Source organism: Lipophrys pholis, assembly GCF_963383615.2.
Source record: "Lipophrys pholis genome assembly, chromosome: 16".
Classification (NCBI taxonomy): Eukaryota; Metazoa; Chordata; class Actinopteri; order Blenniiformes; family Blenniidae; genus Lipophrys; species Lipophrys pholis.
The window spans coordinates 20,410,407-20,425,951 of NC_137634.1; the positions used below are offsets into that span (position 1 = coordinate 20,410,407).

The following is a 15,545-nucleotide window of genomic DNA, read 5'->3' on the forward strand; positions in this document are numbered from 1 at the left end:
CATCATGGGAAATATCTTCCATTGCTGTCACATGCTGTCAAACTACTTTAGGCCTCAGGATGGACAGAGGGAGGTGGAACGATCCCCTCTGCTGTCCAGCGAGGAGAGCGGATGTGCCTCCCCGAGCCTGACGGACGACTTCGAAGACGATCTGCTCACCGTCTCCACAGGCGTGACAAACCTCGCCCTGGAGCCAGAGCACTTCCTGTTTCCCGACATCATCCTGAGCAGCAACCTGGGAGGCGACGTGACTCTGGTGGAGCCGATGGTGTGTCTGCTGGTGTCCGAGGAGGAAGAGTCAGCGAGAGCGAATGAGTTTGGAGAAGAAGCAGGAGACGGGAGCAGCGGCGGGAGAGATCGGAGGTACTCTGAGGTTGAAACACAGACGGAAGTGGAGATGCAGATCGGCACCGGGGTGCAAACTCAGACAGAAACACAGGCAGAAGTTGAGACACAAACAGAGAGTACCACAGAGACTGTGCAGAGACAAGTTTGTACACTAACTACTGGCACTGCTACAGAGGTGGAGGTGGATGAGTGGAACGCACATGAAATACTGAAACAGCTGGATGTGCTTTTGGAGGCACAAGCAGCTCACGAGACTCACTCAGAAATCAACAATGAACAGGAGGAAACAGTTGCTAAGTTAGACCGGCCATGGAGGGAAGGAGGACTGCACCAGAACGATGAGACTGACACTTGTAGGGTGGAAACATTACAAACTGAACAAACCGAAGAGAAAACCGAAGAGTTAAGGACTTATGATATGTTACAACAGAGTGCTGATGCTGCTCAGGATGATACAGACTTTACCTGGACAAGAGAGTCCAGTTCTGAGACACGTGAGACTGTAAAGAGCCCTGAATCAGAGCTCATTGCAGGGATGCTGAGCGAACGCAACATGGATGAGCGCTCTGCTGCAGTGTCGTCCCAGAAAGAGACAAAAAACATCAGTGAATTTCCTGAAACTGTGGAGACGTTTGAACCCAATGAGTCTGACACCGACTTCAAACACGACGAACATCTGGACGGGGCGAACCTGCTGTCAGACCAACCGGTAAATGAAAACGACCTCGACGTCGCGGTGACAAACCTGAACCAGACAGCAGATGAGGCCTTTTCACATGCAGATCACATTCGGTGTGAGCAAAACTCACACCTGCCAGAGAGGGAGGAGATGGACAACAGGAGTCGTGAGCATCAGGTCGTGGAGCTGGAAACGTCTGTGCAGGATGAAGACGGTGCTGGAACCAAGCAAATGACCCTACTCTTAGTTGACAGGTTGTTTCTGGCAGCGCCGCATGCCAAAGGTGTGTTGTATTAAGATTTCACTCTTTCATCTTCGTCTGTATTTGCGATGTTTAATCAGTTCTCATGTCGAGTCCTCTTCATACATCCATACATAGTGTGATATTCAATTATACAAAGGTTAAAGCCAAATATGACTTGTTAAGAATGGAACGAGAATGGCAAAAATATAAAATGAATATAAAAGTGACTTTGTTTAGTTTCTACAGTGTATTGCATGCACATAAGAGTATGGTAAATGCTGCATTTTGCTCAATTAATGGAATACTTTTTAAAATAAAGAATACGTTTATGAACACAAATTCACAGAAAAATAACTTTGCTCTCTTTTTTTGGTTTGTAAAAATTTGTCTTGAAGCAATGCATTTCTAAAAACGTACCTGTATTAACCTTATATTGTAAATCATATGAATAGAATTGAAAATGGATATTTTGAATGGAGAAAAAAATTATCTGTTCTTATGTGTATGAAATGTGTATACGATTCAGTGTTTTTATTATTTTAAAAAATCTGTTGTTTTTGTTTCCTTTCATGCTTTTCGGTCATCTAATTAACAAATATTAAACTGTATAGGAAATGTATGTTCTACATTGTGCTACCATCTTTTATCTTCACATTGTTTCTGTGTCTTCTGCTGACAGCAGCTCTGAATCAACCTGAAGAAAAACCTGACGATGGTCTCCCAGAGCAGTCTGAAAATGCTAACAAACAACAGCTGGACCTCCGAGACATCGTTGACCTCCAGGAGACGGGCTTTACAGTCAGAATTCAGCCTCCTGGAGCAGAGAACTTCGAGCTTCAGGTTCTGCTCTGCAACGCTGTCGTCACTTTGTTCAAGATGCAAGCCCACCCTCTGTCCTACTCTATGTCCTTCCTCTGGTTCCAGGTGTCAGGCCAGATGTTGGTGGTGGAGCTGCACCAGGTGTTGATGGATCATGAACTCACCTGCCACCGCACATGCTTTTCCCTTCAGCTGGGCGGCAACACGCTGGATAACCTGATGGAGCTGCGCTCCAACCAGGGTATCCAAGAAGGAGCGCTGATCAAGGTGGTGGAGGGTAACTGCCTTTTCCTTCTCCTCCCTCACTAATCTGCTTAATTTACCTTTATTGCATCCAAGTAAGTGAACATTTGTCACAGATTCGTACACGATGCGTGATGCTCGTCTTCATGTCAGACACGTACGTAACCTCCTGAGGAGCCTCGACCCCGCAGACGCTTACAATGGAATGAACTGCAGCTCACTGTCTTACCTCAGCTTTTACACCAATAGATATAAAGGTAACGCTCCTCTGGTTGCACCTCATGTCATGACCCTTATAAGCAGTTATTCGGCTCTTTTCAATTCTTTATTCATGTGTTCAGAGAGTGAAAGTGTGAGGCGGCGAGCATCTGAGAAGGAGTCTGTTGACTGCAGCCCTCCAGAGTTCATCCTTCCTGGGTGTAAAGAGCGACCACTGAGTCCACTGCAGCCCGTCAGAGATGACTGGAAGGTGACAAACCAGCTTCCAGCGGACTACATCCATAATATCCAGTGAAGAAAACATTCAAATTAATCAAAACTTCTGCAGCCTTTACAGTGCTTGAGGGTCCTGACCATGAGCAGCTGGAACCCTCCTCCAGGAAACAGGAAGATGCACGGGGACTTGTTATACCTCAATGTCCTGACAATTGAAGACCGCGAGCTCAACATCACGTCATCCACGCGGGGTTTCTACCTCAACCAGTGAGTGTTGGACCTGTTGAACCATGTGTCATTATGTGAAGCTGTGATACTGAGAAATTATGTCAAAAATATCATTTTAAACACAAAGACAGACAGTCACATCTACACAAAGGTGCAATTTAAATTGCCACTACTTTTTAATGTCTTGTAAATAAAGGTTAAAAAAGACTGATAGATTGATAAACTATGTTGCACTTCCAGGCCACCGTAACAGACCGACTTTATAATATTGTTAATGTATATATGTTTATATATATGTTAATATACAAATATATATACAACCGGACACAAGTGTTGCTTGAAAATATTTTGTAAAATGACGTAACGTTAAATAAGTTTGACAGAGGCACAATAAATAACAGCATTTACACTTTTCAACCTTTTGCTTCTTCACATTAAAGCATCAATGTAAGTGGTTTTGTGTGCAACTCTGAAAAGATCTGAACTCAGTTCACAAATTCGTTAACGTTATGGAGAACACTACATTTTTCCATAGTTTAAAAAAAAGGAAAAAAAAATCGGCATAATACTCAGGCCTCTGAGTCACAGGGCTGCGAGAGTGGCTTTTTATTGTCCGTCTTGTGTGCAGTTGTGACAATATGTACAGAAACAATACAAGTAAGCCACAACCAGGACAGCAGAAATGTACTTGTTATTCTCTGATTGCCACAGATCCACTGCCTTCAACTTCAACCCCAAACCTGCAGAACCCAAAATCCTCTGCCACTCTCTAGTCGAACTGCTGAATCAAGTCAGTCCTGCTTTCAAGAAAAACTTCAGTGCCCTGCAGAAAAAGAAGTGAGTAATTAAAACTAAAGCTAATTCAGCATTATGCCATTATTAGTTTTTATTCTAAACCCCAGCCGTGTTTTCTGCTGCCAACCAGAGTTCAGCAACACCCTTATGAGAGGATTGCAGCACCATACCAAGTCTTCACCTGGACCGCGCCTCATGGAGACCACACCCTGGACTGCGTCCGAGCTGAGGAGACCCACGCCAGCCGCATGGGCCAGGACGAGCACACAGCGGGGCAGGTTGCAGACACTAAACAGGGGAAATAGTCTCAGTGTGGGAATGCAAGAACAGAGCTCCTTCAGTAAAAAAGCTGCCCTGGGCAATAATCTTGGATGAATGTGTTAAAACTTTTAGTGACGCACACAATGTATGGAATTTTCCTGCATTTGACAATGCTTTTCAAATGCTTCGTAATAAATCTTAAAGTGTTTAGAAACTTATACCTCAATCCTAAGGAACATGCATTTGTGGGATGAGCATGTATATAGGCTGCATGATGACAAGGATATTAAGGTTTTGTATACTGACCTCAGAGTCGGGACTGGAACGAGGAGCTGCAGCAATGCAGGGAACTGACCAGGACCTCTCTTCAAGAGCGGCTTCATAGACAGAGGAGCATATTCAAGGTGCATCGTTTGTGTTTTCTTTTTAATTTCAGTTGAGCTTTTTCAGGAAAAAACTTGCTCACCTTGACTTTTCACTCTTCATCCAGACCAACAGTGACTTTGTCACTGCTGCAACCCGCGGCGCCGTGGCTGTTGTTGATGGCAACATCATGCCGTTAAACCCCGGGGAGTCCCGTTACATGCAGATGTTCATGTGGAACAACATTTTCTTCAGCTTGGGCTTCGACGTGTCCGAGCACTACCGTCCACTGGGGGGTAACACTGCTGCTCACGCTGCTGCACGCTGTGACCTGAGAGGTGCTCAGGTAGAGATACTGACACCTGCACCAGCTCCTGGAATGCATTTCATCTCTCATGCTTAAAGTTTGATCTATCTAATTATTAAATTCACTAATGCTGCAAAAGCAGTCAATACCTGTGTTCACAATTAAAGGGTCACATTATGTAAATTTCACTTACACATGGTTTTCCAACAGTAATAATTGTCCCCATACCTGGAATGACGCCCCAGAAGTGAAGAAATTTGGGGCAATAAACTTTGAATACCACGTTTTTGGACCAATGAGACGTATGTGAAAGTGTTAAAAAGCTGGATGATATGACCCCTTAATAGGTAAAAACTGTGATATTCTTCCCTGCAGCTGCATCCTCACTGAACCCTCCCTTGAATTTAATTTTATTGAGGCCAGCTGGATATATTTGGATTTTATAAAAACATTTGAAATGAATGAACGAACATGCCCTTTTTTCCCAGATAATTTCAACTTTCAGTGTGAATTAGTTCAATATTACTATGTACCTCTGACAGAACTGAAAAGCTCATATGAATGTGTAAGATGATGTTCTTCCTTCTCTGTGATGAGACAGTCATGCTGTGAGGACCCTGGTCTTTACCATAATGTTTAGTTTATGGATAAAAAGCTCTTTTGATCTGCCTTCATATAGTTTTTCAGTTGTACTGATATCAAAAACAGTTTTTGGTTATGAGAATTACACATAATTGACTCTCGTCTTAGACTGTTGGATTAATAATGTGTAATATCCTTTACCATGATCTGCTTCAGGCTTATGCATCTGTGGACACAGAGGGACTTCACACACTTGGGACAGCTGTGGTGGATTATCGTGGGATCCGTGTCATTGCTCAAACGATTGTTCCTGGGATACTGGAGAAAAATCAAGAGCAGAGTGTCGTCTATGGATCCAATGATAACGGAAAAACTGTCTTGACACACCCAAGGTGACACATATCCTCGCACAACTAACAGATGAAGCATAACTTTCAAGTTTACATCTGCAGGTTAAATGAAAACTTGTTCCAACTGACGTAAAGTGGATGTTTTGTGTCAGGTTTCTGGAGCTTCTGGATAAAGCTAGTAAACCTCTGAGAATCCAGCGCCACCAGGTGCTCGACCACAACGGCAGCCCCGTGGAGCTTTGCTCTGGCATCGAGACCATTGGCATTCTGGGTAACGATGGGCGGCCATACATCCTGGACCTCCTCCGGACCTTTCCCCGGGATCTAAACTTCCAGTTCACACAAGATCAGATGATGGACGAGGCTCCGAAGGAGTGTCAGAAGTTTGGTTTCCCAAGGCTGCATCGACACAACCTGGCCAGCCTGAGACCGGAGCTGATCCAGGCCTTCGTCCAACACAGGTGAGGAAACTCTGCAGATAGCTAAAGCTCATTAATGACTCACAGAATTAACTGAGCTCAGAACATGAGGTACCTTGACCTTTACTTTGTGTTTTTTGGTTGCAGGCATGAGGTCTTTGTGCAGATGGTGTCACAGGAGGAGCCCAGCCAACTGAAAGAAGAGAATAAAGCCTCAGAGCTGAGAGAGGAGCTCGTCAGTGACACACAAACAGAAGAGAGAGTAGCAGCCAATGCTGACATCGGTAAATAAGACCTGACGAATTTAAAAATGCTGTTTATAAAATCTGAAATTGTTCCAATGAAGCAGAGCTGCAAATGAGTTGCAATAGAATAAACTGAAAAATGCAGAGGTAGTTTAAGAAAATATTTTTTTTAATTCTTATGTTTCTAAATACGTAAAGGGAAAACCTGAATGCAATGTTTTTGTACTTATGTATTGTTTTTTTTTATATTCACACAAAGAAGAGATGCTTCCTCTATCAGTTATCATTACAGGCCTTGAAAAAAGCAGGGAAACAGTCTCAGATTGTGATCCATTAAGTGGTCGAGTGTTTTTCTCTATAAATTCTAAAGCTAATGTTGACGCCATATATGTTCATGGTAAGCCACTAAAATAATTTTTTTTGTTTCCCTAACACAAAAAAACTGTTCATGTAAGTGTTAGAAATAAACTGAGATCACAGTTGACTGAGATATTGACAGATATTAACAAATATATATGTTGTCTCAGTGTGTTGTCTTAAAGAATGTTCAGGCTCAACCTTTACTTTTCTGTAGAGTCTGAAAGACGAAACGTGATTCTGAGAGCTTGTAATGCAGTTGGATCAGTGAGCGACTCCTGCTTCGACATCTGCTTCAATCCTGACGTTTGCTGTCCAGGTATTGAATTAACTTGATCACACATGCACACAGAGACACAAACAAAGTTTAGAGACTGAAGTTAAAGTTTGCTGCAGGTGCTCGTTTCTCACCCGAGAGCATGGAGGACGTTCAGAGACAGAGACGGCTGCTGTGGGACGCAGCTGCTTTTCTGCTGGCCAATCAGATCCCGGCAGTGGTGAGTTGTATGTGAAGCAATAAGGTTCAGGTCTGTCATCAGCCATCAGTCAGGATGTCACTACTGTCATCACATCGTAGAAATCATTTTGGCAGCCCCGTAACATCAACTAAGTGTTTTAAAGTGTGTGTGTGTGTGTGTGTGTGTGTGTGTGTGTGTGTGTGTGTGTGTGTGTGTGTGTGTGTGTGTGTGTGTGTGTGTGTGTGTGTGTGTGTGTGTGTGTGTGTGTGTGTGTGTTGTGTTGCAGCTGAGAGACTGTCTTGATCACACAGCACTGCCCATGGACGGAGCCACGCTGACCTCAGTGCTGCACCAGCGCGGTGTAAACGTTCGATATCTGGGCACCGTACTGACGGAGCTGGACAAGATGGAGGAGAGAGCGAGACTCAGCCACATACAGGTTCTTCCTGTAATTTAAACTTATAGCAGCTTAATTTAGAAAGTGATCCAGGCTTTTTTTTTTTTTTTTTTTTTTTTATCAAGGGAAGAGTTTGGAGCCTTAACAGTAGAGACTGCATTAACCTTTCTAACTGTGAGCTGGTTCCAAAACAGAGAGGAGTCTGGTAGCTGAAAACTCTGCCTCGCCTCCTGCTTTTTGAAATACTGAAGCACTTTTTCTAACAAGTGTTTTTCAAGAAAGATACATAAAGATGCATCATTAAATGATAAAATGTCAATTTCACAATCAAATATTTAGCAAGGTATATTAAAAACGAATATAAAAGGAATATATAACGGCCTGAACAATATAAAATGGAACAAAATTTGTACACACACACAAAGACACACTTGCTGCAGAGTCGTACAACAACCATGATGTTGATGTTTGTGTCTTCCAACTTTTTTTCTCACAGAGAATCATTGTCAGTGAACTCATCATCAGAAGTGCAAAACACATCTTCAGGAACTACCTACAGGTACAAAATCTTAAGAAAAGATCAAATTTTCCATTTCACATTTTACCATTATCATAATGTTAATGATAAACTGTGATTTTATTTCTCCCTTCCAGGATGTGGAGCCTGCAGCCTTTTCAGCAGCTGTCAGTCACTTCCTGAACTGTCTCCTGACTTCCTCCTCCTGTTTCCCGGACTCCTGCTCAGACGAGCTGCTCTCACGTCGCAGGAGCCGCCGGCGCCGGAGCCACGGCAGCCGTGTGACCTCACTGATGGACAGCGTGTGGTCCAGACTGACTTCCACTGAGCTGTGGGTCAGAATCAGGGCTGAGGCGCAGGATTATTACCACTACACTGTGGATAGGTGTGTGTGTGTGTGTGTGTGTGTGTGTGTGTGTGTGTGTGTGTGTGTGTGTGTGTGTGTGTGTGTGTGTGTGTGTGTGTGTGTGTGTGTGTGTGTGTGTGTGTGTGTGTGTGTGTGTGTGTGTGTATCTGATCAATTATATGCAGCAGAGTTTCACTCTTCTATGTGTTCAGTGACAGTATAGATGACGTGATGGAAAAATTCAACCTCCAGAAGATCTCCCTGCTGAGAGAGATGGCCATCAAGACAGGCATACAGGTTAGATGTCCAACTTTTTATAATTAATTAAACTGGAAGTGAAATGATTCCTAATGCTTAACAAATGTGTTTTATAAATCTAACTACAGCAAGTAATCCAAATACCTCCTCACTTGCACTTTCCCATCGCTCCCATTTTTTATTTCAATGCTGACAATGTTAATGAACTTCAGCATCATTGGAGAGAGTTGTTTGTGATTTCAGGTAAAAAAAAATAAAAAATTTAATTAATACAAAATGAAAGGGAATAAATAAACAAATCCTTAGTTATAATAGGAATAGTGGTTACAGGCTCATTATAAAGACAATTTTCACCCTGAGTAAAAGCCGCTACATAGCAAATATCAGCATATGAAATATATATCTGTAAGTTGTTGAAAACATGAAGGAAAACTTTAACTTTTGAACCCCAATGGCCTAAAGTTGCATTTAAGAATTAAAATTGATGATATTGATATTTTACTTTGACATATCCGAGGTGCAAATGTTTGCTGTTAAATGCAAAAACACCTTTCCCTTGAGTTCTTTTACAGAATTTGCTATCTAAATAATTGGTAGATAGAGGGATTTTACTGTCATCCTATCAATCAATTGATTTTAAAAAATGATAAATGTTTATAAGGTAAGGTAAGGTAAGGCAAAGCAAGGCAAATTTATTTAGAGAGCACCATTCGAGCACAGGGCAATTCACTGTGCTTTAGAAAGAAATTTAAAGAAATACATCGAAATAAGATATTATATTAATAAAAGAAATAAATTAAAGCAAGTAATGAAGAATCTTAATCTTAATCTCCAGATCATTAAGTATTTTACAGTTTCTCACAACCACTGACTGTGCGGCCCACTTTGGGACCATGTGTAAAGGTATAAACGCATAAAACATATAAATAAAAGGCATCATATAAGAAAAAAGTGATTACCTCATAAGGTTGGTCCTGCCCAAACTATATATTGTATGAACACATAAATGAGCAACAACTAAGACTCTAGCTATTCATTTGTCACTAAAACAAAGAAAAGAAAAGTAATAATCTCATTGGGACAGCGAGGAAAAAAGCATGAAGTCATATTACAGTTTTCAAATAATCCAAATACAATGAATTACTGATCACTTGCTTAGTTAATCAATTTGTTGTAATACAGCTGTACAGCTTCACTTGATGGATGAACAACAAACAGTAAACATTGCATTCAAAAACAGAAACGTCCATATCGTGCTATTCACACATCTGGAAGCCGATGCTATGCTTGAGTTTTGTGGTCTCAGACGTCATCTCGGTCATTATGTTCACTGCGTTTTCAGGTGCAATTGAGGGAGTACACTTTTGAGTCTAGACATAAGCCCGTGTTCAGTGAGGAGGACGTCATCAACATGTTCCCTGTGGTCAGTCATCTCAGGCCGACGGCGTCGGACGCCACGCAACTCGTGCAGCAAGCACAGGTGGCCGTCCAGCAGGGTGAGGGACACAAGCACAACTTAGAATACAGTGTGACATAGGTCTTCATGCAAAAAAATCACAACCTGGGTGACTATTTTGATCCCAACACAATCGTCAATGTAATTTTCTCAAAGATCTGCCGAGGAAATCAAACCAAACAAACAAACACTCACATGCAAACTGGAAAGCTTTTGCACACTGCATGTTTTACTTGTGGTCAAAGTGACTGCAAAGAAATCAGCCTCATAAAACAGTGTCAGTGTCAATGCAGTAGAAAATCCACAGTCCCATGAGCTCTGAGAGAGAGAAACAAATAGCAGTTATTGTCTAAAGCTGGTGTCCTTAAAGCACGGAGAGAACTTTGTGTACCTAAATATTAACCTTGTATTGCATCTCGTTGATTTAAGTAACTTAACAGCTACATTTATGGTCTTAACTTCCTATCAGAGGCTTTTTTTTTTTTTTAAAGAGCAAAAACTGTTGCTATAGCCTTTTCCTTATATCAACATCTTTTCAATAAAGAGACTGATAATGACCTGGGTGAGAGTATTACACCATAACACTGATGAAGTGTGTTATTTTTTATGGTAAAAATAAAAGGTGCAATATATAGTTAATTTAAAATTTTCCAAAAAACATTTAAAATAATATGTATTCACAAATGTAGGTGTGCCAATGAGCACACATACTGTACAGGATATGCATGCACATGCAAGCAGACACATTCATCTGGTTAAAATACACAAATCCATGTCATTATGTTTTTTTTTTAATAAGCAGTGATTTTAAAAAATGTATATCACATATATTGAAAGATAACACTATTAGAACAATAGAACTATATAAATGATCAATTAACGTAGCATATTTGGAGCATTTTATTTATTATAGTAGTCTATTTTGACTAGATTTATTTAGATTTTGTGATTCTGGACTTGTCAAAAGAAATCTGACATGAGCGAGTGAATCGGCCACATTTTCCCAACATTTCTTCATTATTACTACCTGGAAGTTGTTTAGTATATATACTGTACTAAATGGCCACACTGTGTGTGACAGCAATGAGCGCAAAGCTCTATTTCTTTGCCTTCTGGTGAATTTGATACTTTTTGTAAAAGATTTAGGAATTATGGCGATGACAAGTGTGCAAATCCCTCAGCAGTGATGGGCTTGTAATATATAATCTACCATCCAAACATCAATGACAGCAAGCCTGTCATGGGGAGATCCACTGGCCTTCAGTGTCTGGCCCACTGACACATTGACAGGTGGATACGGAGGTCACACTGTCAACCTTGTGTTTGGAAGACGACCGGCTCCACTGTCCGTGCCCCAGCTGCTCCACATGCTTTCCCCATGTCACACACAGTAAACACAACCCAGGGTCACTCAGTGTACACACATAGTTTGGCTTCCGTCATTCAGATATAGCACAACGTGTGTGACACAAACAATCCCAGTCCCTTGAGGGAAACATTCCCAGGGCTCCTCCTCAGATGCTACAAATTCCTCTACCTTCTTTGCTCGTCATCACTGTTTTGTGTTTTCTTCCAGGGCTTCTCAAAAATGGATATGAGTTGATCGGCCAGGCCGTGACGCTGTTCAGCAGCGTGTGTGGCGTCCTGCATGAAGACGTGTGCATGTGCTTGCGTCTCCTGGGACGGCTCAGCTACATCTTGGGGGACAGTGCAGATGTAAATATGACCCACAGCTGATTTCTTTTACTTACCTTTAACTAGATTCCACGCCTCTGATTCTTCAACAGTCTCTGGAGCAAATTATTATTCAACCACAAAGGGATGTAAAGTAAATGTTTCTAATGCTGTACAGGCTGTGAGCCACCAGGAGAAGACTGTCATGAGTTCAGAGAGGGTCCAAGGTATAGATCACCCACAGACCATTCAAGACTACGTGAGTTCCTCAATGCCTTCATCCGCAGACTGTCAGCCCGTAGCATGTTATCCACACTACCTGAGCTTTTAAGTGTCTACTCGTCTTTTTGATTCAGACTTTTTTGGCTCTGTACTACTTTGCTGGAGGCCAACAAGTGACCGCCCTGCAGCTGCTGTATCGCGCTCGGTACCTCACCCTGCTCATCAGTGGAGACGACCATCCACAAGTCGCACTGCTGGACGTGAGGGAAAACCCACCTGCAAAGCCTTTCTTTCTTTTCTTTTCTTTTCTTTCGTTGTCGTGAATCATCTGTTGATATGCCTGCTGTGCCCGTCTGTGTTAGAGTATGCTGGGTCTGGTGCTTTATGGACTGATGGAGTGTGAACTCTCGCTCAAGTTCCTGCTCAACGCCTTAAAGTTGACCTCCAAATACCACGGTGCCACGTCGCTGAAGCAGGCGCACAGGTCAGCAAAACTCATTTCAGTCAGTTTGGGACAGAGAAGATGACTGCCTTGACATGATTCATAAAAGTCCCTCTGTTTTTCCTATGCAGTCATCATACGCTCGCCACTGTGTACGAAACTAAAGGAGAGTTTCGTCTAGCTCTGCAACACGAGAAGGAGGCTTATACTATATACAAGAGCCAGGTGTGTGGAAAGATATTAACTTCTCAGTTGGTGTTGTGTTGATAATTTCCCCTGACGCACTGCAATGTTGCTCACGTGAAGGTTGGTGAGACCCACAGCAACACAAAGGAGAGCTCAGCGTACCTGAAGAGGCTCACCGAGCAGGCTGTGATCCTTCAGAAAGCCATCAACCACATTTACAGTAACACACCCGGCGCCTGCGTCCCACCTCCCAAGGTTTGTATGTGACGGTAACTCTTTATGACGATAACGCTGCTATCTGATGAGCACGACACAGATGAAGTGTTGTGTCATTTATCAAGTTGTTGTTTAGTGGGGTTTTTTAAAAATTCTGAAAGCAGCAGCAGTTATCAATGATATCTTGTAATGTTGAAAAGATTAGGAAAATTGGCATTCAACCATAAATGTTTGCTGTTTGCGTTATCCAACCAAGCGCAGATATGGAGAATTCAGACAGAAAAGCTGATCATTATACAAGGCAATTTAAAGATTACGAGCTTAGTATTCAGGGGAACATTCAACAACAATGCCAAAAGATGTAAAGAATAAGTAAGGACATTTTATTTACAAAGCTCTTTTTACAGATGAAAATTACAAATGCTTCACAATAACACATAAAACACATTACAATGATAATTGCGAACCATGCTCTCTACAGTAGTTTATGTGTTTCCATAATGTGTTGATTTGATATAAATGACCTTATATAGCATCCTTGTTGCAGACACAACCCCACTGGAGCAAAAAGAGTTTAAGAGAAAAACAAACTAAAAGAAAATGATTCAAAGAGCTCAGTCATCTTGTCATACATCGTACATATGTTAATGTACACCAACATCCACGGTATCATCAAGATTTGATCAGTCCTTTTTCCAAAAAAAGGTGATCAGTTGGCTTTTATGCCTGCTGGCAACATACAATAGAAAGTAAACTCATCTCAGCAAGCAGGACTTCTTCTTCATACCACTGCCAAAGCACTTAAACATTTCTGGTTATCTCGCCTTTGTTTCTCTACAGTTTTCCACTCCAAGCCTTCACTCCATCCTTCAGCAGCTCAATCTCACATGTGGAATCATCCTCATCCCCCTCAGGTGAATCAACAAAACACTCCCAGGGGGCTCATAGTGCCTCCTGAACAAAGTAATACTCATTTCTGTATATTTTTGCATTTTTCAGTAAAAGAGTAGATGGGGGGCCCAGGACATTTTCACAAACCAATTGTGACTGATGTGTATTACACATTCTGCAGTTTGAACCAATTTCCTTAAGCCTGTGCTATACACACTGTGGTAACAAGTGTTTATGTGTAACAGTAAAAACAGACATTCAACCCCAAATTTTTATTGAATGCAGAGATATGTAGCGGTTTTGATTTCATGATGAGTCATCACATATTTTATGCGGTTTTACAGAAAAAGATGGAAATATTAATGTAGAAATACTTGTCACTGACCAAAAAGTGAATGGATGATTACCTGATGAACACAGGACAAAAACTGCATTTAAAAAAAAAAGAAAAGAAATTCATGACTCTTAAATACTCATCTCACTTGTGATCACGACCCTCATGTCACATGTTTTTGTCCTTTCTAGTCCAAAGGAAATTGCAGACCTGAGGACTGAGTTGCAAGGAAAGGATAAAGCTCAAGTGGAAGAGTTGGAAAATCAATTATTAAAAACTGCAGATGGAAGACAACAGAAAAACTATGGACCAAGACGACAGTTACAATGGGACACCTGAGTGATGTGTGAAGATCACCACAGAAAATAAGCAACAGCAGCGAAGGCAGGCAAATCAAATGGCTGATGTTACTAAATATGTTATCGTTGAGGCTGACTTTGCTCTGTGTGTGTCACTAGAATGACTGGATGTTCGAAAGAGCTTCATCTGTAGGAGCATTTGTAGAAATACATGAATTAACTCGGCACCCTCCTCATTTTCTCTAAGAGAGGCATAATGACTGCCCTTTAAATGCTAAATACAACTGCTAGATGAGTGAATAGACGTGGTTCAGATTAATTTCACTGAGGAAAATGTGATTACAGTGTGAGAATAGGTCCATTTCTTAGATTCTTCAAAGCTGCTGTTTCATGCTGCAATCCTCAGACTGTCCACTGGGTTTCACACTTGTGCCATTAACGTGATGGAAGAAGTATGAATCTCGAAATAATATCTAGGATGTTTTGGACATGTACAAGCAAAATAAAATAATCTCCTAAACCTCCTGACTTTGTGACTGCTTGGTGACTGTGAAGAAGTGACAGAAATCTGAACATTTTATTCATTTATTCTACAAGAGTAAATCAGTTTAATACCCAAATGACTCTAAACTAAAAATAATAATAGACCAGTGGTTTATTTGAATTCCTCTTTTGTGGAGTTGTTCAGGTGATATGAAAGCAATGACTAACTGTAAGAACAACAAATTTGTTTCCATGAGCTGTGAATCTGAATACGTACCAGTATAGTTTGAGTGGAAGTTCCCTGGATTGTTTGTTTGTTTGTTTGTTTGTTTATTTATTTATTTATTTATTTATTTATTTAGTTATTTATTTAGTTATTTATTTATTTGTTTGTTTATTTGTTTGTTAACATGTCTGGAACTGGATTTGAGAAAAATCTTATGCCTTTATGGTTATTGTAATATTTTTAGGATAATTTTGTAAGTTTATTATTAGACGTCTACATAATCATTGTCTTTCTCTAAAGATTTCATTGTAGTACTTAACATTGATTTTTTTTGTACTCTCAAGCCTCTTGATCATTCTATAGAATATATAAGTGCTTAATTTGCTTGATTTTTTTTAATATGACAATATTGATGATGCTAGGATACATCTATTAACTATATGTCTACACCTGTAGACTGTTAAT

At 41.0% G+C, this 15,545-nt stretch overlaps 1 protein-coding gene across 1 annotated transcript; it reads left to right on the forward strand.

Annotated features, from left to right (window-relative positions):
* Positions 1-4: 4 nt before the first annotated feature.
* On the forward strand, positions 5-14,896 carry LOC308121879 (clustered mitochondria protein homolog; the record flags this gene model as incomplete). The annotated part of the gene is made up of 29 exons (XM_080483405.1): positions 5-464; positions 882-1,310; positions 1,951-2,111; positions 2,196-2,367; positions 2,450-2,590; positions 2,675-2,802; positions 2,881-3,035; positions 3,708-3,833; positions 3,922-4,069; positions 4,364-4,456; positions 4,543-4,761; positions 5,521-5,696; positions 5,807-6,115; positions 6,221-6,357; positions 6,893-6,994; positions 7,072-7,172; positions 7,420-7,572; positions 8,027-8,089; positions 8,185-8,432; positions 8,606-8,690; positions 9,994-10,147; positions 11,684-11,823; positions 11,960-12,040; positions 12,138-12,263; positions 12,366-12,487; positions 12,577-12,670; positions 12,752-12,886; positions 13,688-13,761; positions 14,264-14,896. 29 exons carry the CDS (start codon positions 5-7, stop codon positions 14,409-14,411), a joined length of 4,680 nt encoding a protein of 1,559 aa, XP_080339531.1. The 3' UTR covers positions 14,412-14,896.
* Positions 14,897-15,545: the final 649 nt, after the last annotated feature.